At 37.8% G+C, this 23,492-nt stretch overlaps 2 protein-coding genes across 4 annotated transcripts; one reads left to right on the forward strand and one right to left on the reverse strand.

Annotated features, from left to right (window-relative positions):
- Nucleotides 1-599: 599 nt before the first annotated feature.
- Nucleotides 600-9,269, reverse strand: bora (bora aurora kinase A activator). 3 transcript variants are annotated; one of them, XM_084107166.1, is made up of 12 exons: nt 9,214-9,269; nt 8,812-8,993; nt 8,624-8,730; nt 8,454-8,499; nt 8,267-8,348; nt 8,125-8,178; nt 7,969-8,025; nt 6,701-6,927; nt 6,412-6,565; nt 1,809-2,389; nt 1,330-1,470; nt 600-1,090 (listed from the first exon to the last, which is right to left on the reverse strand). In XM_084107166.1, exons 2-12 carry the CDS (start codon nt 8,962-8,964, stop codon nt 1,070-1,072), a joined length of 1,623 nt encoding a protein of 540 aa, XP_083963292.1. In that variant the 5' UTR covers nt 8,965-8,993; nt 9,214-9,269; the 3' UTR covers nt 600-1,069. The 3 variants fall into 3 exon arrangements, with proteins under 3 accessions (XP_083963292.1, XP_083963294.1, XP_083963293.1); XM_084107168.1 differs by having other exon boundaries at nt 607-1,090; nt 8,812-8,989; nt 9,214-9,252; XM_084107167.1 differs by having other exon boundaries at nt 607-1,090; nt 9,138-9,236.
- A 112-nt stretch (nt 9,270-9,381) lies between these two features.
- On the forward strand, nt 9,382-12,729 carry mzt1 (mitotic spindle organizing protein 1). Its single transcript, XM_084094550.1, has 3 exons — nt 9,382-9,656; nt 9,759-9,904; nt 10,976-12,729. Exons 1-3 carry the CDS (start codon nt 9,605-9,607, stop codon nt 11,003-11,005), a joined length of 228 nt encoding a protein of 75 aa, XP_083950676.1. The 5' UTR covers nt 9,382-9,604; the 3' UTR covers nt 11,006-12,729.
- Nucleotides 12,730-23,492: the final 10,763 nt, after the last annotated feature.

Below are 23,492 nucleotides of genomic sequence, written 5' to 3' on the forward strand. Positions count from 1 at the left end.
TGTAATATAATCAGAACCACTGACAATTTGTTCTGAGCATCAGATTTAAAGACCGCTGTATCAACTATTATTATACTATAAGTAATTATAACCTGAAAACAAAAATCCTAAAATGGGCAGACGACTGGAATGGCATTGTCTCTTATTGGCCATGCATGATGACATATCTAAACTCTTCACCATGTTTTGAATCTGGTGCAGCAAGGCTCAGATTAAATGTTTTAGGACAGAGCACAAGTAAAAATTTAAGAATATATATTAAAAAAAAACTTTTTCCAGCCTGAATATCATAATTGTAAAATTCCCAGAGTTTCTATGACAGCGGGAACCCTGTATATTTTGGTATGCAGAAAGAAAAAAAAAGAAAAACTTGTGCTTTATTTCTTTTTACATTTTAATCAGCTGCGAGTACATGCTGAATGTATTCGGCTCTAGTTTAAACAGCTGTGTACAAAAACAATGTTATGTGCCAATGTGACATCTTTTGATTTCTATTTTAAAATAGAAATATTTGTCTTCATTAGATTTTTCTACACTTCTTTTAGATGAGCAAAAGTGTTAATGTTATTCTTGTCTGTAAGAAGAAATTGCAAGCTGGTCAAGGACACTGGCACTGTTTTTATTAAGACATTTTATTACAATTCAGATACACACGCTGCCATAATATACATGTATACCTTGTGGTATCTCCATATGTTTTAGTGATTGATTAATTCATAAATTATTTTAAGATTGTAAAACAAAAAAGGCCCTATAAAAACAGCTAGAGGAAATGGTTACATACCTGCCATCCTCTTAACAAAAGTAATTGCAAGCTACATTTACATTCCACAATCAAAACCATACAAAAGTCTTATTCAAGTCTCAAATTCATTCATTTTTGAAGCAAGAATAAATAATGCTGTGGATTAGTCAGTACAAAAAAAATTAAGGCTCAGACATTAATACCAACCACAGTATTCAGCATTCTCTATGAGATGAAATCAGCATTCAGCTTGATGTGTAAATCGTGTCTCCTCCACAGCTTTGGGCGTAAGAGTGTGTAAAGTGCCTGTTTTGTCCCTCATGCTCAGTGCAGTGGGATGAACAACTGCAGAACAAAACATATCCTCATTTAAAAATGACCTAGTGTGGTTATGCACAGTGCATATGTTTTATTTATACAAACTAATCAAGTGAATACAGTGTATTTTGAGTGTGCACATAAATAAAACTAAATAAATGGCTCAAAACAGCTGAATAAAGTATTCAAATGTGATATAGTTGGTTACAGAGTGACTGATGTTGGCTGTGTAGTGTGTGTGTGTGTGTGTGTGTGTGTGACATTACCTTTGGCTTAGTGTGTCTAGTGAAAGGTACACCCTCCTCAGCAGTGTGTGTGTCCAGCATGTCCTTACTCTGGCTGTCTGAACTGAGGGCGTCCATTAAGCTGTTAGTGCACACCGAGTGAGTGTTATAACCGCTATCCACCTGCACACAGAACATGAGGGACAGATTAGACCTAAACCTGACATGAGATTAAGCCTACAAATTAGTTGAAGACCATAGTTCACAATTCCATTAAAAAAAGCTTGCAAAAACAATTTTCTATTTATAAAGCAATAACTAAAATAATAAATAAAAAAAACTACAGTTCTTGGAGAGAGTGGTTCAGCTGCTACTGCTACCACCAGCCAGTTTCACAACGGTTTTACGTCAGCTACACCAGCTTGGTTACTGTTTAAACGACTCTTCATCTAGTTGTCTAGTATTTGGAGGCTACTTGGAAGCCACTGGTGTTCTGGTCATCTGACAGCACGCATACTAACCTGCATGCTAATGTCATACGGCGTGATGCTCCCTTCTGCTAGCAGGGATACGAACATGTGCGTGCTCTCAGCGTTTGGCACACTGCATGTTTGAGAGCTGGACAGTCTAGCTGGAGACGCAGTGTCCTCTTCAGGAACCCAACCACAGGATTCCTCTCTGCTCCTGCTGATGACCTCATCCGCCTCATCTTCACTTTTGTCGGTCACAATATTTCCTTCCGTATCCTTCACAAACTGCTCGTCTTGATCCATTTGCTCTGAAACATCCACAGAGGCCTCTATCTCACTTCCCCCTGATAGCAGTCCTTCTCGCTGGGCATGAGGCCCTGTCGAGCTGGCGTCCAGGTCCATGGTGGGTAAAGGTTCACTGGGATGGATGTTCTCCTTGTCGTGGAGGATTGGGGAAATGTGAGTAGGAGAGGCCCACATACAGACTCTGGGTCTGGACTGAAAGGGGGAGCAGCTGCGAATAGGGGAACAGCCCTCCACCAATGGGCTATTTCCACATCGGTTCACGTCCATGTCCGAGCTGCCCGTAGGAACACCACTGGGGGACAGAAACGACAGCCTTTTCCTCTCACCTATAAAGACAAAGTTTTATTGTCATCTCACATACACCTATCCAAGGTCTTACAAACGGTGGTTCGCAAGTTGGTGAAAAGCGAATAATAAATTACATTGAATGCAAAATTAAAATAAATAAATGTGCAATAATCGAGATATAGCTTAGTGTGACTATTGAATCAAAAGCTGTGATTGAATTACATAACTATCATCTAATGTGCTGCGTGTCTCAAGAGTGAAGCGTGTTAATGTTCAATGCACACACAAATAGCTTATGATGATCCCATGTTTTTAATGGCTTTGCTCACAGTAAATGCGGCAAACTCCATCTCTGGATGTGCTGCGAGTTTAACGTGCATTTGGGAATGTGTGTGCTAGATTTACTTCATTTACAAATTCACATAATGTCCAACATACAGAATTTCACCAATATGTATATTAGTATTATAAATTGTAGTATAAAATACAATTTTAAATTTTTTTTTTTTAAGTAATAAAAAATAATTAAAAAGTAATATTTTTCTTTTTTAATAGTTAAATATACATACACATTTTTAACTATTAAAAAAGAAATCTAGATTACTAGATTACTTAACCCTCTGATGGTTTATGGGGTCTTTTGGGACCCCAAATGACTTTTGCTCAAATTAAAAAAAATGTTCCCTTTGTCCAAATGGTATGAAACCTTCTACGGCTCTCAACACTTTCTAGATCTACAAAAAAATAAATAAAGTGGAATGATATCTGTTTTTATGTTAGCGTGACAAAAATTGTGACACTCGTGGTCTTCGGGGTCTCTGGAGACCCCGCAATCAAAATAGACAAAATTCATCATCAAAATCAGAAACAACGCAGAACACATCGACAGAAATGGCACAAATAAAGTGGCACACTTCCACCAATGCAAAAAACATCCACAATGCTAAATTATATTGCTCACAACACGTGTATACACACACACACACACACACACACATATAGAGGAATACATTTTTGAGACTATAAAAACTGTTCTCTTATCATTTGTAAAATAAAATCATCCAAAATGCAATACCACCACAAAAATAAATTGGTGACACTGACACATTGAAAATGTACACACGCACACACACACACACACACACACACACATTTGTAAGACTATAATTTGTCAAATAAAATCATCCAAAATGCAGAACCAACACAAATATAAAGTGGTCACACTGACATCGACAATGTGTACTCACACACACACACACACACACACACACACACACACACACACACACACACACACACACACACACACACACACACACACACACACACACACACACACACACACACACACACACACACATTTGTAAGGCTATAATTTGTCAAATAAAATCATCCAAAATGCAGAACCAACACAAATATAAAGTGGTGACACTGACACCGACAATGTGTACTCGCACACTCTCTCTCACACACACACACACACACGCACGCACACACACACACACACACACACACAGGAACATTTGTAAGGCTATAATTTGTCAAATAAAATCATCCAAAATGCAGTACCACCACAAAAATAAATTGGTGACACTGACACATTGAAAATGTAAACACACACACACACACACACACACACACACACACACACACACACACAGGAACATTTGTAAGGCTATAATTTGTCAAATAAAATCATCCAAAATGCTAAACCACTTCAAATATAAAGTGGTGTGGTGACACTGGCACATCGACAATGTGTACTCACACACTCTCTCTCTCTTTATCTCTCAGACACACACACACACACACGCAATTGTGTGTGTCTAGAATCTAGAATTAGATTAAAAATAAATGATTGAAATAAATGATAAAATCTTAAGACTCCAACATTTCTCTTTGTAACATTTTGTTCAGGTTTGATTCTAATCATAATGTAACATTATTGAAAAACTGGGGGGGTTTTTGGTACAAAAAAATGCTAAACTTTGACAAAAATATTTTATTTTTGTTATAATTGTGATTTTATAATATTTAGATATGAATCCAACTGAATCCAACTTGTGAAAAGATATCTTTCAGGTAGTCTAATAGCAAATAGCATATACTGGAGCTCTATAGCCATCTAGTGGTTAAAATTATTATTTTTTATTTTAAAACTGCATTTTCCAAAAAATGGGCAAAAATGTTACATTAAACCATTTAAAATCATCCATGTTATCCCCATGAATGAAAGTTAGAAATCTGGGTCTTTTATAAAGTGAATTTTACATCAAATGCTGTTTTTTTGTAAAAAGGCTATTTAAATATTTATTTATTAATTTATTTATAGAAATTTAAAAAATATCATAAATTCTCCAAAAACTGCACAAATGTTGAGTAAAAACATTAACAAACAGAATAAAATTACATTTGTAAAAAAAAAAAACTATTATCTTGTTACAAAATTAAATGTTATTTTCTGGGGTCTCTAGAGACCCCAAAACCCAGAGTGTAGACATAAATAAAGACCATCAGAGGGTTAATTGTACATGCATATATATATATAATATATACATACATGTGTGTGTGTGTGTGAGTGCATGCATGCATGCATGTATGTATGTATGTATGTATGTATGTATGTATGTATGTATGTATGTATGTATGTATGTATATATATATATATATATATATATATATATATATATATATATATATATATATATATATATATATATACACATACACATATATATGTATATATATATATATATATATATATATATATATATATATATATATATATATATATATGTGTATATATATATATATGTGTGTGTGTGTGTGTGTGTGTGTGTGTATGTGTGTATATTTCTTCGATTAGTCGACTAATCTAACGATTATTTTTACGATTAATCTAATGGTTATTTTTGGGATTAGCCGATTTATCCATTGGCAAACTTTCCAATAAATAATATTAACAACAATATATCAGCTGTAGTGCATCTGTATATTATTTTAACATGAAATCTATGGATGACAAAAAAATTGTATTTCAGAAAGGGTAATTGTCATTTTATTATGAAATATGCGAACAGGAAGCATTTCGTCACCTTCCTAAAATAATTGCCTAAGTCATTTTTCAGGTTTCTCAGAAAACACAAAAAAAATGAAAAATAACTTCTTCAAGGTTCGTTAATAGGTTCGTTCTTCTTGATGCAGCTCCCATCTTGAAAAGCTTGTAAAATTGCCTTTTAAAATTGCTTGTAAAATCTTTTGACTTAGGCCAAATAAAACGGCCTAAGTCACACTCTTGACATAGGCCATTATACTACCTATGTAATATATACTACTATATATTATATATACATACACACACACACACACATATACATACATATGTGTGTGTGTGTGTGTGTGTGTGTGTATGTATATGTGTGTGTATATGTGTGTATATATATAATATATATATATATATATATATATATATATATACATATATATATACACACACATATATGTGTGTGTGTGTGTGTGTGTATGTATGTGTATATATATATATATACACACACACATATGTGGTCCGGTGTGTGTGTGTGTGTGTGTGTGTGTGTGTATATGTATATATATATATATATATATATATATATATATATATATATATATATATATATATATATATGCATATATGCGTGTGTGTATGTGTGTATATATATATATATATATTAAATACTCAAACATCCATTTAGTTAACCTCAAAAATTATATATAATTGTTATAATGAGGTTAACTAAACAGAGGCTTAATTCCAAAGGTTAAATCCCAAAATAAAACACTAAATATATCAAATATTTTATCTGTTTACTTGCATGTTATGTGACCACTAACCAACATCAGAGAACCGTGAACATGTTAAATTATTGAAATACAAAAAATCTCAGGGGGTACTTCAAGTAAATATTTTGTCTAATGGGTTTAGCTGACAAAAAAAGTTTGGAAACCCACCCATCCATCCACCCATCCATCCACCCATCCACCCATCCATTTTAAAACCCTGGCACCATCTCAGATTTTTTACCTGATACAGGCGTCACAGAATGCTGAAGTCTGATGGGCGACAGAATAGGAGATTTAAAAGCAGGTGAAGATCTCTCTGAAAACATTGGACTTGTGATACTGCCCAGACTGTAGGCTCGACACTGGCCTCGGATGGGACTGGAAGAAAACTGGCCCTGAAAATTATGGGTAAAAACATAATATTAGATTATTAGAATCAGGTATCCTTGATCCAGATTTTTTTTTTGGTATATACAAGGGAGAAATTTCAGGTGAAATGGCCCTGGGCAAATCTATGATTTGGTACGTACAGACAAGGGCGTCCCGGTTGGAATGCCACACTGAAGTGGAGAGACAATAACAGAAGACATCTCTCGACTGCTGGGAGGTATGTTATGGGAATTTCTATCTGGGCTGGAAGGGGTAGAAGACTCAGAACCGCTGTCATGACCATCCAGAAACAGCTTCCGTCGCAACGAAGAGGAGCTAAGGCTTTCCTGCACCTGTTCAGTTAACTCTTCTGTCTTATAGTAATCACCTGGTAGAACAGAAGTTCTCAAGTTAATATCAACAAGCAAGTAAGGTTGTAAACAAGAAGATTATTTGAACAACAGCTTCAGCGCGCAACCGACAAACAATGCTGCGCTGAGGTAATGCTAATCTGACGCTTCACTTCATAGATCAATGCACTGACCAGCACTGACGCCCATCATGAGAAATCTCCTCAACACGGTTAATATCAGACAGGCTACAGCGTTCATTTTGAGGGTAAAGTGTATTTGTGTTTTATCAAACAAAATGAACGCAAATTTCAGGTATATTGCCTTTTAAGAATTCAAGCACTTCATAAGCATGGCTGTTTCAAAGGTTTTTCCCAGTACTTCAATTTCAATAATTCAAAGTATGAACCCTGTTATTATAAATTATATTTTTGCCTACATTATGAATTCTTTTGATAATTTTTTTAAAAGTACATATTTATTTATTTATGGCTGATAGAACCCCAAGAGAACCATTTAAGGCCAAGAACGATAACTATATTAGCGTCCACAGTCCACACCAGCGGACGATAATGTTCTGTTCATTATAAACGCGTGCTTGTCTGTCATTTTAAATGCTTGAGCTTGGCTGTCAACGTTTATATCGTTCATCAGCAGGATAAAAATAGTTCCTCTGTGCAGTTATCTTTATAGTTGTGGCGTGAACTCTGCTATTCTTGAATATTGAGAAAGATTTTTTTTTTAACTATATCTTTGTCGTTATGTTTAGTTGTCGTCTTTGATGTGAATGTGCCTTAACTGTCAATCTTGATACATTTTTAATGCATTCTTACTGAATAAAAGTTTTTTGGGTTTTTTTCTTACAGACCCCAAACTTTTGTGAATTACATTTTAGATTACAACCTTTTTTATGAATTCACTTGAATCTTGAAAAAGTAAATATTTCATGTTATCTCAATTAATGAGGTCATAAAAACTGTGTATGAAATACAAAAGCATAACAGTTTGAGGGAATAATAATAATAATAATAATAAAAACTTATATTACTCCAAAACAAGAAAGAAATGAAAAGGGTTACCCAGAACTTTCTCAAGATTGAAGTCCACTGGTAGGGACAGGACTGTCTGACAGATGGCTTTAACACAAACAACAAGCAAAGACCGATTATTCTAAATCTACACACACATATATCTAAAATGATCATTTATTAATGTCTTAGAGCTGCTGAACAAACCATTGATTTTCTTTGGTGGCGGAGGCTCCTCTGCTACCAGTGGGGACAACGGACCTAAAATTAGACAGTTTCAATGAATATCCAAATGCTACATTAGTTGTATTAAAACATTTCTCTTTTATGTGTCTGTGTCATGACTTACTTTTGTGATGTGGCGGTTTTATTGATTGTTTAGCTGTGAGTGGTCCCCATGGAGAGGGAACAATGGCACCTTTAGTAAAAAACTGTACAACCAAAAATAATTTGATGAAGCATCTTTCTCTTTAGTGAAAAGAAAACATTTTCATGGACAGGGACTGTTTTATTTACAAGGAGTAAAGCAGTTTTACCTGTTCAATAGCATGTTGCCGTTTTGCCTCAATCTCAGAATCTGCCCTTATGCGTTAAAAAGAAACACAGTTGAGTTAATATCATGAACATGAAAAAATAACTACAAATACAGGGTTTAAAAAAAAAAAAAAAAAAACTACAGATAAACATAATAACAGCAAATACATACCTGGCTTGGCTCAGAAACACTGCCTGTCGGTGAATGTCCTCAGGGTCTATTTCCACAGGAAGTAAATTTGCCATTTCATCAATGGACCACTTGAACTTGGCTGGAGTCTACAACAGAAAATGCAAACAGAAATGACATTTCTATCGTTTTTCTTTATTTTCCCCTCACATGCAGAGTCAGATACTCACCGCAGATGAGCTCTTGGAGCTTTTGAACACCGACGGGCTGGGCATCAGAGGCTCATGCAGACGGTGGTAGTCGTTTGGGCTCTCAAACGGGTTCAGAATAGCAGGTCTTCCTGGAGTCTCGGGTGTGATATGAATCTCTGCTATATCTCCCATCTTAAAAACGGCGTCCAGAGACAAGCTGGCTACGTTTTAATAAGAAAGAAAAACGAGTGAAAGACTGCAGAATCTTGAAAATATCAACAACTTGGAGTGGTAAACATCCTGTTTGGTTATACACTACTGCATCTCATTAATAATGATAAAAGAGTACTGATCGTGTTATCTACCTTTCTTAGTTTGCTATCTCAACATGTTTTGATGCAATTTTTACCAGGTGATTAATGTTCTTAATTAAATACTCACAACGCAACGAGACTCAAACAAGCCCAACCGCGATCTCTGATGGGCTTCCAACGTCTGATTTAATTTTCGCTCAAGATGTGCCAACCAATCACAATTCAGCAGAACCTGCGAAACAACCAATCAGGTGAGGAGAACGGGCGACATTCCGTCTCGACGTAACTTCCTTTCGAACGTTTACAACTTTATTGAGAGGATTACCACGACAACAAGCGGGAGGTGTAAATAAAACGGCTGTCAGTTAGTTTGCAATGTATTCTGTTTAATATTTATTTCGCAAAAGTAGGGAAGATACCAGGGACTATCAACAATAGACTTGTCAGGGTCATCTGAATGAAAGATAGTGCTTTGTTATTGTCGTTAAGTAATTAAATAGCTTTAGCACGATAGCATCATGGCCAATCCCGCGAGCGCAAACATGAATGCCGTCCGGGAGACTATGGATGGTAAGATTGAGAAAAATGTTTTTTTGTTTTGTTTTTTAATTATTTGTTGTTGTGAATCATATCGGTTAAGACGACTAATATGGCTTCTTCTTTAATTTTCAGTTCTCCTGGAGATATCAAGGCTTCTGAATACAGGATTGGACATGGAGTCCTTGTCGATATGTGTCCGTCTCTGTGAGCAAGGGATCAATCCTGAAGCCCTGTCATCAGTCATCAAAGAACTCAGAAGAGCCTCGGACTCGTTAAAGGTGCTCACACTAATGCAGCAGTAGATTTGTGGTGACAGTCCGTCTTATTTCTGCTTCTCTCCACTATGTTTTTACCCACTCTCCCTTTTGAAGATGCAAAATCATGAGTATTTTGATATTCTTGCATCAGTAATCTGGGAAATTAGGTGAAGTCTGCCAGACTCAACATATTGACCTATTAAAGCAAGGGTTTTCAATCAGATGCCATGGACCCCCATCCGATTCCTAACATTTAAAAGGCAGCTATACATTTTCATGTATAAATGTGTTACAACTGGGAAAAAAATGTGTGTAAAATAGTATGTAAAATATTACTTGGGAAATATTTATTTTATATAATGTTACATTATATTAAAAAAATAATAATTATATAATATATTATCTCTGTACTGTACTGTTGAATGCATTCTTTATTCAAATTTTAATTAATTAAAATAAATAAAAAAATCTAATTTATTTATTTTAATACATTTTTACTTGTTTATATTAGTTTTTTTAATTTTAATCAAATTTAGTTTATTATAATATTTATTTATTTTTACATTTTCTAGTGTTTCTCTCTCAAAAAAAAAAATCCACAGACATGGGTATTTCTTCTGCGACCCTACATAGCACAAATGGTGTAGAGAATGGATGGATGGCATTTCTGCTTTAATTATGACAAAGCTATTTTTTATTTTATTTTTATTACCACAAACTGGTCTCAATATATTAACAATAAAAACAACAGTTGTTGAGGGGGGGAAAAATAACCTAAACCATACATAGCTTCAGGTTATGTTATTTTAATATATAATAATAGAAATATAAAAAAAATAATAAAAAAATGTCATTCTGCAGCCCTCTCAGAGGTAGGCCCAGGTTCCTTGGTTGAGAACCACGGCCCTATGGTGTGACATGCTTTTTTTATGCATGCAGATAATATTAATTGAGAAGCTACAGGGGTATATTTGCACTTAAAAAAATTGCACTACCTACTAAGAAAAATTATTGAATAGGACTTCTTATATAATTACTTTACCTTACATTTGTCTTATCATTAACTGTCCTTTTTGTTTGATTTTTTTTCAGGCTTCTGAAAACAGCACTAGTCAAGGATGAGTCTAAAATTCATCTCTGACAAAGCAGTTGCATGCTACACTGTATATAAGCATATATCTATGATTAATGTGTGAAAGCAGTTGTTTTTGCCTTGTTTGGCCTACTTTCATATGCCTCAGTATGTACAGTTGGACTGTTCAAGCATTTGCCTTTTCCTTATCTTTTTGTCCATTTAACGTTGTGTATACAAATAACTATAATGCATTTTTTGTTGGGTTTTGCTGCAGGTTAAGTCAGTAAAATGTTTTTTTGTTGTTTTACCCTAACTGTATGAAACATGCTCTTTTTATTGATGTGGTCTCTGACTGATCCCTCAAGGGTTCATTTTATCTGTACAGCCATTTTCATTTGTGTCTTTCAGCCACACGATGGCGACATCACTGCATTTATAGGTAAATCATCGACTGCTTGTGCTTTGTATTGTAACGTAGCATTGTAATATCAATCTTTTAAGATTTCTTTCTTTAATTTAAACATTTATACAAAACGTCATGGCCAAATTCTTCTTTCGTTCTTATTCTCTTCAAAACAATAGCAGTTTAATTGGATCATCAAGCCTGTTCTCCATGTCACAGATGCTTTTTTTTTTGCCCAGATCTGACACCAGTTTTGGCCGGGAGTGTTTAAGGTCACGTTTGGTAAAAGCGGCGTGGCTCTTAGATCAGCCCAAAAGGCATGAGCTTCATTAACACCCAGCCGTGCTGAGAGGGAGAGGTGGCTGTGTCCTTGGTTCCTGCAGATAGGAGGCATAATGTTTCACTCCTGCAGTGAGAATTCATTTATGTGTCTGTAATCACCTCCACCTTATGTTTGCTCTTATTGCTAAACATTTACTCTAGTCCAGTCGCTTTTCAAGGAGAAATTCTCAGGAGAATGTGGTCTGGGTTAATATCATTTTCATGATTCCTATTCCTAACTTTTAGGTGAATGGGAAAAGGCTGCAGTTCAACCCTGTTATGTTAGAATCTATTACTTAAGGCTTGTTTTAAGAGTGTTTCGATGGTAGTCCCTCAAACATTTGTTGACTTTGTGGATGAAATGCCACCTTTTTTGTTAGTTGTTGCATGGGTCAAGGATGCACCATCTTCAGGACTCCGTTGAATCACCTTTAACAAAGACACAAACAGCATGTGGAGAATGATTGCGACCGCTTGTTGGAATGACAGGTGTTATCAACTAAAGCGGACCAGGCGTGTCTCTTCATGAGGCCGGCTAATGATGCGCAACAATGGGGTAGTTTATTCCTCACTGTGAATTAGTATCATAAAGGTTGCCACTGTGACAGTGATATCGCTCATCAGCACCATCGAATCATTTTTGTTAGCTTTGTTTGAGTGACCATCGCTCTCCGATCTGCATCTGACTTCAATAGTTCTTTTAGAGTGGATGAAGTTGATGGTCAATATTTTAAAAAAGACGAGCACCATCAAAAGTAGTAGTGAGTTTAGAAAGTGAGCTTATGCACTGACTTTGGCTTATTGAACTTCTTTTAAAAAGGATGAAACCAAATAACACAATTAGGTATTCCGAGGTTGATGTGTAATTATCATATTCCCATCCTCTAATTCATGCATTAATTGCTTTAATTAGCAAAGCAATTAAAAAAACAATGCTAAGCTCTGTAATAGCATCCACCTTCAGTAACTGTTTATGTAAATTCCCTTGTGTTTGGTGTAGGTTAATGAAATATTTGTTATTAAATGGGAATTCTGTGTGTTCAAGTATGTAATTATCAATAGTTTAGCTGTAAATTTAATAATTGTGTTTTAACCTTCTAAATGATGCATGCAATGCAACAGGGTTCTTTGTTCACAGGTATGTGATAAACAACTGGTATTAATCTAAAGCTGATGGAAATGAGAATACCCTTGTGCAAGGTTAATTGAAAGTTTAAAATGTATAATTGTGGGTTAGAATCCATTATTTTTTTCAACATAATGCCTTTAAAAATAACAGGGCCTTTGACCTTTTTTGGAATATGCGCTCAGCCATTTTACTCGCTAAATAACTATTTAAGTATAGCCCTTGACCCTGCTTGGGCTACAAACTCCTTCAGTTTCTTTTTCAAACTTTTATAACAAGTGATCACAATATGCCTACTTTAGGCAAGTGTCTACAATAGCCCATACATGAACACTACTGTCAAAAGTTTGGGTTTGGTAAGATTTTTTAATGTTAAGACAGCTGTTATCCAAATCAAGGCTGCATTTATTGGATCAAAAATACAGTAAAACTTTTAATATTGTGAAATATTGTTACAATATAAAGCAGCTATTTTATATATTAATAAATTTTTTACAAAATCCTGTGATGGCGCTGAATTTTCAGCAACTATTATCCAAATCTTCAGTCACATGATTCAGAAATCATTGTAATATGCTGATTTGGTGTTCAAATAGCATTTCTTATTATTATCACAGAGGAAAACGATTGTGCTGTTTAATATTTGAAACCATGATGCTGTTTTCAGCATTTTTTGATGAATAGAAGATTCAAAAGAACATAAGAACAAGATTTATTTATATATAGGCTATATATATATATATATATGTATATTATGTTTATAAATGTATGTGTGTGTGTATATATATATATATATATATATATATATTATGTTTATGTATATATATATATATTATATATATATATATATATATATATATATATATATATATATATATATATAATGTAAAGTTGTGCCTTTGTGTCACTTTTTGATCAATTCAATTTATCTGTGATGAATAAAACTATTAATTTCTTTAAAAAATAAAATAAAAAGTTTGTGGAAGATGTCTTTTATACTTGCCCCCCATGTATTGTGACAACATGCCTATATATCAAGGCCGGCTTCACATGCAGCATGGCCAAGGCCAGGACTTTTTCTCCTTTAAGACAACATGCATTCACAAACATCTTTCTATTCTATCCATGGTCTTATCTCAGAAATCTTTTTACAAAAGCTTTCACTTGGACTATACAGGTAAAAGGTACTAATATGTACACTTTTGGTACCAATATAAGTACCTTTAAGGTAAGCTACTAATATGCACTCTTTAGGTACAAAGGTGCATCTTTTGAAAGGGTACTGCCCCAGTGACAGCTTTTTTCTGAGATTGTTGGATTTTGAGGATGACATTTTACATATTGCAGCACACTTTGTGTGTACTTTGTTCACATATCTAAGTGTCCTACACAGGCTTGCATCTGCAGTAGCTAATGGTGGAAATGTTAAGTAGGTAGGTTAGGCAATTTGTTTTATAAACACTTTATGTTATAGCCTACTGTTTTAAACTGTCTTCACATATGTAACCCTGGATCACAAAACCAGTCTTATGTCGCACGGGTATATTTGTGGCAATAGCCAACAAAACATTGTATGGGTCAAAATTATAGATTTTTCTTTTATGCCAAAAATCATTAGGATATTAAGTAAAGATCATGTTCCATGAAGATATTTTGTAAATTTCCCACCTTAAATATATAAAACATTTATTTTTGTGAATGGATGCAGCACTATCGCCAATAGAAATGGACAACTTTAAAGGCGATTTTCTCAATATTTCGATTTTTTGTACCCTCAGATTCCAGATTTTCAAATAGTTGTATCTCGGCCAAATATTGTCCTATCCTAACAAACCATACATCAATGGAAAGATTATGTATTCAGCTTTCAGATGATGTATAAATCTCAATTTAAAAAAAATGACACATAAGACTGGTTTTGTGGTCCAGGGTCACATATATGAGAAGTTATCTAAATATTGAGTGTAAACAGCTCAATAGTTTATGTCTCGTAGACCTGTCCGTTGCATTACTATTGAAAGTAGTATCAATAATGTCAAAAAAGTGACGTGCAGTCAAATGTCCGGGTGTATGCTGTTTAAGTTTTGACAAGTTTTATAGACTTGATTTTGTTTCTTATTCAAAAGTGTATTCAAAAACAGCACCCCCAACCTAAAACATCCTGCACCCCTGAGCATAAATATATCTTCTGTGGAAGTCTCAGGACCAAAAAAATGTTTGTCCAATCATTGCATTTGGTCAATGAACGATGGCCTGTCAACTGGTATTTCCATACCTGCATGCACCCTGCTCGGGCAGATATCACTTCATTAGCGTGACAATCATGCGGTGATTTGTCTCACAAAACACATCACAACTGCTTTGTTTGAAATTGCCCTCTACACCCTCATTCACTATTCCCTACATTACTCCATAATTTAGTCCACTGAAGGAGTGAATGAAAACGAGTGAGTGAATTCAGACACTGAGTGCGCCGGAAGTGCTGCAGCTTTTGCATGGTTTGTGCTGTTTAATAATCATTTGAAACATAGCAAACTGGCAGTTCCAGTAGTAATGAAAATATTTATCTTGAACTCTGTCATGGAAACTAGCATACATAAACTGTAATTAAACAATTTAATAATCAATTAAAAAGGAATTTATTCCTGTATGATATAGAGAGGTATGATAACACTTTGTAGGCCAAAACGCAGAAGCGAGTTAGCATTTTAGCACTATCTGTTCCATCGTCCCAAAGTGATTGGGGTTTTTAAATAGGGTTTTGGTTAAATGGCTGAAATAAGGTCTGTGGTGAACAAGCTCAAGACACTCACATTTTATTCTACGACATAAATTTTTTTTAAGCTGTTACATGTCTTGAAAAAGGCGGTTGCTAACAAGTAGCTAAATTAGACTACAGAGGCTGTCGAGGAAAGTAAACGTCATCACGCCGAACAGGTAAGCTCAGTCCGCTTTTACAGCATCATTATGGTTATAATTGTGCTCTTACAAACTATTCTAACTCATACGTTCTGGGAAAATTAGATAAAAACTGAAAGAGTTGTCGGAAGCTTGGTGGTGACGTTGAAGTCGAGTGTAGTTCGTTTATTGCCTACCTTTAGCTTTTTACTTCATAAAAGTTGTGTTCATCTGTGATAATTATCTTGATGGACAAAACGTGCAAGTATCATAAACTTTTGTTGAACACAGAGCTTGTTTTTAGTGATGATACAAAAGCCTGTGGGAAAATCCTATTGGGTTTTTGTTGGGGGAACTAGCGTGATGCTAACTGCTGGTGGCCTACAAAGTGACGTTATACATGCACCACTCTATTACGCTGTAGCCACACTGGACCAGCGGTTTGGAAAATGGATGGAGAGATGATTCAGCTGTGGGCGCCATCTTCTGGTCAAACGCAGTAATTCATTCGACGCGTGACTCTCACAGTGCATTATGGGTATTCTATAGCCATTGAGTGTACACCAGTTGTACACTCGTTATTGCGGTGGGATTGAATGAGTGTACTCAGTAACGTCTATGGTTTCGGACACCACTATAAATGGCTTTCCCCTCAAATAGTGCCCTATTTAAGGGTACAGGGGGCGATTTCAGACACAGCCAGCGTCTCAATTGGCTTTGATTAATCTTTGCGCAGCTGCCACACCTGTCAAAAGATCCTCTAAGAGTAAAGTAGGCCTACTTTTTTTTCCCGCTTAATAATATCCTCTACCCTCTCATGTGGAATGTCAAAAAAAAGCTCTACGCCCAACAGACTTGAACTCTTCCGGATGTCAAGCCTGTTAGTAACTTCATCAGAAGTGCATCAATTCCCATTAGCTGCAAATGAACGTGCGCAAGGCGTGTCACCTCATTGCCCGTTTGATCAGCGGCGCCGTTTAAATGCCACTTCGACTCACATTAACCTCCGCACCGGACATTTACCGCGCGTCCGAGCCGAGCTTCCCACTAGACAAACAAAAGGGGTTGATAATACTAATGCTTGTGTTGTGACAGCGCTATTTATAATGATTAATGATCCCGTGTTTTAGTTGATTACTGTGCTGCCGAGTCTCCATACTTGTTTCAATTAGTGTTGTGAAGGTCGCTAAACTAATCCCTCACCCCCGTGAGCTTAATCTTTTCTCATTAATAATCATACAATGCTTTCTGCCCTCATGCTCATTTGAATCACCAACACTGCTAAAGGAAAAGACATCGTCAAGTACTACTGCTTTAGACAGGAAATATGAGGATGATGTTGATGATGTTTGGTGTGCTCTTCCCAATGCTGTGACTCATTGACCTGCTCCCTCAAGGGATTTCTCAATTGAGCTTTAGCATTTAATACATCTTTATTTGTCTAATTAGAGTGGATGGAATGATATTTAGGCCTCATGCATTTGATCTGCTACCGAAATCTTTCTCTGCAGGCTTGAGTAAGTCATATAGCCTATTATTGTCAACAGGACCAGAAGCAACCTGTCTTTTTCCATCAAGCCCAGTTCGTTGCACTGCACACAGAGATTTAGATGTCATTACATGGCTATATTTAAATTGTTTAAGTAACAGCATCCATAACCAACAACAGTACATTGCCTTGAGCCAGCTGAAATGATGTGGACTAAGCTTTTCTTCATTGTTGAGCAGACAGTTCTGCAGACATTTCTAAAGGCGATTCACTTGAAGTAAAAATAGAATGAAAGACAAAAGACCTTTGGACAGGACATTATATAATATTTCTATATACTTTGAAGACAGGGACTAGTTGACACACAGAGCTGATACAACGGCTATATCTCACTAAATAAGGTTTTAAGCCAATGTTCAGTTACACACTGTAAAAAATCCAACTTCTATTTTGCCACACTCTATTTTAAAAGTTGATTAATGTAACGTAGAAAAAAGTTGAGATTAAGGTTAAGAACGTATTAAAGTAAATATTTTAGGTAATTTAGTATGAGCAATCTTATAATTTTCAATAGTGTGAACTTATGATGTCAAGTTTGATGGTGAGAGTTGAACTGACAGGCTATTAAGAATGCTCAGTTTAAGACAGAACAAATCCACCTTGCTTATCTGCCATGATCACATGCCTTGATTTGAGAATTATCCATTTATCCGCTTATCCGGGGCTGGGTTGCGGGGGCAGCAGTCTAAGCAGAGACGCCCAGACTTCCCTCTCCCTAGACACTTCCTCCAGCTCTTCCGGGGGAATACCGAGGCATTCCCAGGCCAGCCGGGAGACATAATCCCTCCTAGGTCTTCCCTGTCCTAGGTCTTCCCCGGGGTTTCCTCCCGGTGGGATGCGCCCGGAACACCTCCCCGGGAAGGCGTCCAGGATGCCTGAGCCACCTCAGCTGGCTCCTCTCAGACTCTACTCTGAGCTCCTCCCGAGTGACCGAGCTCCTCACCCTATCTCTAAGGGAGCGCCCAGCCACACTGCGGAGAAAGCTCATTTCGGCCGCCTGTATCCGGGATCTTGTCCTTTCGGTCATGACCCACAGCTCATGACCATAGGTGAGAGTAGGAACGTAGATTGACCGGTAAATTGAGAGCTGTCAATCTCCCGTTCCATCCTTCCCTCACTTGTGAACAAGACCCCGAGATACTTGAACTCTTCCACTTGAGGCAGGAACTCTCCACCAACCTGAAGCGGGCAAGCCACCTTTTTCCGACTGAGAACTTGGAGGTGCTGATTCTCATCCCAGCCACTTCACACTTGGCTGCAAACCGTCCCAGTGCACGCTGGAGGTCTTGGTTTGATAAGGTCCCCAAACCGGACACTCTCCGGCCACTGGCTGCACCTAGAAATTCTGTCCATAAAAATTATGAACAGAACCGGTGACAAAGGGCAGCCCTACCGGAGTCCAACATGCACCGGGAACAAGTCTGACTTACTGCCGGCAATGTGAACCAAGCTCCTGCTCCAGTCGTACAGGGACCGGACAGCCCTTGGCAGAGGGCCCCGGACCCCATACTCCCAGAGCACGGCACGAGGGACACAGTCGAATGCCTTCTCCAAATCCACAAAGCACATGTGGATTGGTTGGGCAAACTCCCATGAACCCTCCAGCACCCTGGAGAGGGTATAGAGCTGGTCCAGTGTTCCATGGCTGGGACGAAAACCACACTGTTCCTCCTGAATCCGAGGTTCCATTATCGGCCGAATTCTCCTCTCCAGTACCCAGGTATAGACTTTCCCAGGGAGGCTGAGGAGTGTGATCCTCCTGTAGTTGGAACACAACCCCCGGGTCCCCTTCTTGAAAAGAGGGACCACCACCCCGGTCTGCCAGTCCAGAGGTACTGTCCCCGACCGCCACGTGATGTTGCAGAGGCGTGTCAGCCAAGACAGCCCCACAACATCCAGAGACTTGAGGTGTCTTGCCACCGAGGAGCTTTTTCTTAACTACCTCGGTGACTTCAGTTTGGGTGATGGATGAGTCCACCTCCGAGCCCTCGGCCTCTGCTTCCTCAATGAAAGACGTGACGGCGGGATTGAGGAGATCCTCGAAGTATTCCTTCCACCGTCCAATGATATCCCCAGTTGAGGTCAACAGCTCCCCACCTCCACTGTAAACAGTGTTGGTAGGGCACTGCTTCCCTCTCCTGAGGCGTCGGACGGTTTGCCAGAATCTCTTCGAAGCCAACCGATAGTCCTTCTCCATGGCCTCACCGAACTCCTCCCAGGCCCGATTTTTTTCCTCCACAACTACCCGGGCTGCAGTCCGCTTGGCCTGCCGGTACCCGTCAGCTGCCTCAGGAGTCCCACAAGCCAGCCAGGCCTGATAGGACTCCTTCTTCAGCTTGACGGCATCCCTCACTTCCGGTGTCCACCACCAGGTTCGGGGATTGCCGCCTCGTCAGGCACCGAAGACCTTATAGCCACAGCTCAGAACGGCCGCGTCGACAATGGAGGTGGAGAACATGGTCCACTCGGACTCAATATCTCCAGACTCCCTCGGGATCTGGTCGAAGCTCCACCGGAGGTGGGAGTTGAAGATCTCTCTGACAGGGGACTCTTTCAAACGTTCCCAACAGACCCTCACAGTATTGGGTCTGCCAAGTCTGTCCAGCTTCCTCCCCCGCCATCGGATCCAACTCACCACCAGGTGGTGATCAGTTGACAGCTCCGCCCCTCTCTTCACCCGAGTGTCCAAGACATACGGCCAGAGTTCGTATTAAATGACTACAAAGTCGATCATTGATATCCGGTCTAGGGTGTCCTGGTGCCATGTGCACTGATGTACAGCCTTATGCTTGAACATGGTGTTCGTTATGGACAAGCTGTGACTAGCAAAGTCCAATAACAGAACACCGCTCGGGTTCAGATCAGGGGGGCCATTCCTCCCAGTCACGCCCCTCCAGGTGTCACTGTCGCCGCCCATGTGGGCCCCAGCTGCGCCGTGCCGGGCGACGTCTCTGTCCTTGATTTTTCTTTCTTCATAAGGGGTTCTGAACCGCTCTTAGTCTGACCTGTCACCTAGGACCTGTTTACCTTGGGAGACCCTACCAGGGGCATATAACCCCGGACAACATAGCTCCTATGATCATTCAGGTACTCGAACCCCTCCACCACGATAAGGTGACAGTTCAAGGAGGAGAATGAATCATTTCAAATGAATGAATTTCATTTTATTTTTGAGAATTAATAATTTCAAATTTAATATGGAATGTATTTATGATGTTAAATTGTTACACTGTATTTGCCTTAAAGTGGACAGCTTGAGTTAGCTTTTATAAAGCTACATGGCTAAGTTATAAAGGCTATAAGCCTCCTCATCCCTAAGGTGCACCAGCAACAATCATACACCAGAGCTTCTCAAGAACGGAGGCCTTAACAGGATAGCTCCAGAGAGAGCAATACAGAGAAAGCTGAAAAAAACTAAGCTCAGCCTTCTGGCTCGCGAAGCGACAATACAACGACTCTCATAAGGAGAGAAGGAACACTCCACACTTAAGGTCAGTATTCAGGAAGTCTCCCAGAGAGCCTAACAACCCGGTATACTACCCTACTGCCTAGCCGAGCTCTAGGAACTGAGGCCTCAGTAAGACGACTTTCTAAATCTAGAGGAGACTTAACTACGTTCCACGCTAAGGACAGCTTGCATGGAGGCTCACAAAGAGCCTACAACTTTCAGTCACTATCCCAGTGGATCTTTCTTAATGTTAATTTCAACATTTACTAATACTTTATTAAAACATTAGTTAATGCACTGTAAACTAACATGAATAAACAATGAACAGTTTTATTTTTTATTAACTAACAATTAACAAAGATTAACAAATACAGTAACAAATGTATTGCTCACGGTTAGTTCATGTTAGTTAATACATTAACTAATGTTAACTAATGAACCTTATTGTAAAGTGTTACCAAAGTTTCTTATGGGTCAAAACATTTTTCTAATGGCACAGCAGACATGTCTTTACAGTTATCTGCATCGCTGCGCTGCATCAAGCCACTCCCATGATAGCTGTCACCATTCAAATTAATGCAAAGCATAGACTAACTGTACATCATGTGCGTAAGACTCCCAATAAATTATTAAGCAATTATTCCCTTATGAATAAATCTCTCAGCGAGAAAAACTGTGTCTATATTATGATAGACAAAATAACATTAATATTAGTTTCAAAATAGTTTTTAAATTATTATTATTATTTTAAATTATTATTGTTCCTGGTTCAATAAGGTACACTTTTAAGAAAGTAGCAGTGGCTGGGACAGACTTTAGGTATCATCTCCGCTTAAAAAGCTGCAATCTAATCCTGTTTACACGAAAAAGGCCTGTTCCCGAGCAGGTTTGAGCTTTATGGACCTGTTGCTATGACAGCAACTCCATGATGGTCTTCGAAGTACCTAACAATCCTGGATAATTTCAAATTGTCAACAGTAAAATCCAGATAACTGAGTAATCCTTGTGCAAAGAACAGACCCCAGAATGAAAACAAAACCAAAACAGTACAAAACAGAATGAGACTATATGAACTATATTGAATTATATGAATTATATGAACAATGGTTTGATTTTCTTTCAAATTACCTTGTGCCTTTTTGCTGTTTCATTAATGTTGTGTATGAAAACATGTATTAGAGATCAATGCTGTTTATGTCTCTTAATTGTATTTCAACAACAGAAGCTTGTCCAAGATCACCACATAAGAGAAACTTCTTCCCAAGGCCTAACTCAGCTCCACTAGCCCGAACTAGCAGCGAGTGTTTTACCCACAGCTTGCTCACTGCTGTAGTTGAGTGAAGGTTATTTGCCAGCTGAATGACCCCTCTTGTTTAGGTTTGATGGATGTTGTAGAAAGTGAACCCAGCAGGGGGTCTAAGAGGCAGAATGTGTGTTGGAGAGAGAGTGAGTGTAAGGAAAAGGATGCTCTATGATCTGTGAAGAACCAGAGCGAGAGAGAAAGAGAGTGTGCACCTGAGTGTTAGCATCAATGCTTATGAGGCTTATCCATCAAACTCAACTCACAGCTAAGCACGAATGAATAACCCTCGCCCTCTCTCCGCCTCAGGAGGAAAGGATAAAAAATCACACTGCCTTTGAGGTCACAGAAGTTGTTGGTGGAAAAGTTCAGTTACATGCATTTTAAAGGAATCGTTCTTTCTCAAAACAGGTTAAAGACCTCTGGAATGGACGGCAAAGAGAAGATAAACCTCATAAAATAGAAGAATGAAAAATCACAGGACAAATCTGAGTTCTAAAGTTCAGCATTCCGAACTCAAAATATATTTTTCTCTAATAACAGCGAAGGTTGAAGCTAATAAAATACTGATGGTACGTGTACCCATTTGGTCACTGTCATTTTGCCAAGTAAGACATGTTCCTGGATCAACAGAAACATGCTGGGTTGTTTCAACCCATGTTTGGGTCAGATATGGACAAACCCAACCATTGGGTTAAAAAAAAATTAATTGTGTTGGATTGGGTTTGTCCATTTTTGACCCAAACATGAGTTGAAACAACTCAGCATTTTTTACAGTGAACAACATTTCTGTCCGAAAATTTAGACCTAACCCATATCCATAAGTTGTCCCTGTATCAGAGGGAAAAGGGTGAATAACACTGATATACTGTAGAAGCACCTAACCCTGGTTTCTAAGCCTAACTTGACATAAACTGTAAATGTGTCCCTCAAATCTGATTGGTTGATTAGAAAGTTGTTCCAGGATTAACAAAGATGTTGATCCAGGAACATGTTGTACTTGGTGTAATCAGATTCACCGTACACATTTAGTGTCCAATTGCTTTGAGGCAACATTTTGTAAAAGGCATTATTAATACTAAAATAATAAGGGAGGGAGACTTGTAATAATTCACAATTGCTGATCTATTCTGAAGTATTAAAGGGTTAGTTCACCCAAAAATGAAAATTCTGTCAGTAATTACTCACCCTCATGTTGTTCCAACCCCGTAAGGCTTTCGTTCATCTTCGAAACACAAATTAAGATTTTTTTTATTAAATCTGAGAACTGGATCACTCCTCCATAGGCTTCTAAGACATTATAACTTGCTGGCCCAGAAAATGTATTAAAGACATCGTTAATATAGTCCAAGTGACTCCAGTGGCTCAACCTTAAGTTTATAAAGCGACGAGAATACTTTTTGTGCGCAAAAACAAACAGAAAAAACGACTTTATTCCACTTTTCATTTCCTTCTCTCTGGGCCTCGAGTCTTTTCACGTAGTGTTTAA

This window comes from Abramis brama, assembly GCF_963993115.1.
Source record: "Abramis brama genome assembly, chromosome: 2".
Lineage (NCBI taxonomy): Eukaryota > Metazoa > Chordata > Actinopteri > Cypriniformes > Leuciscidae > Abramis > Abramis brama.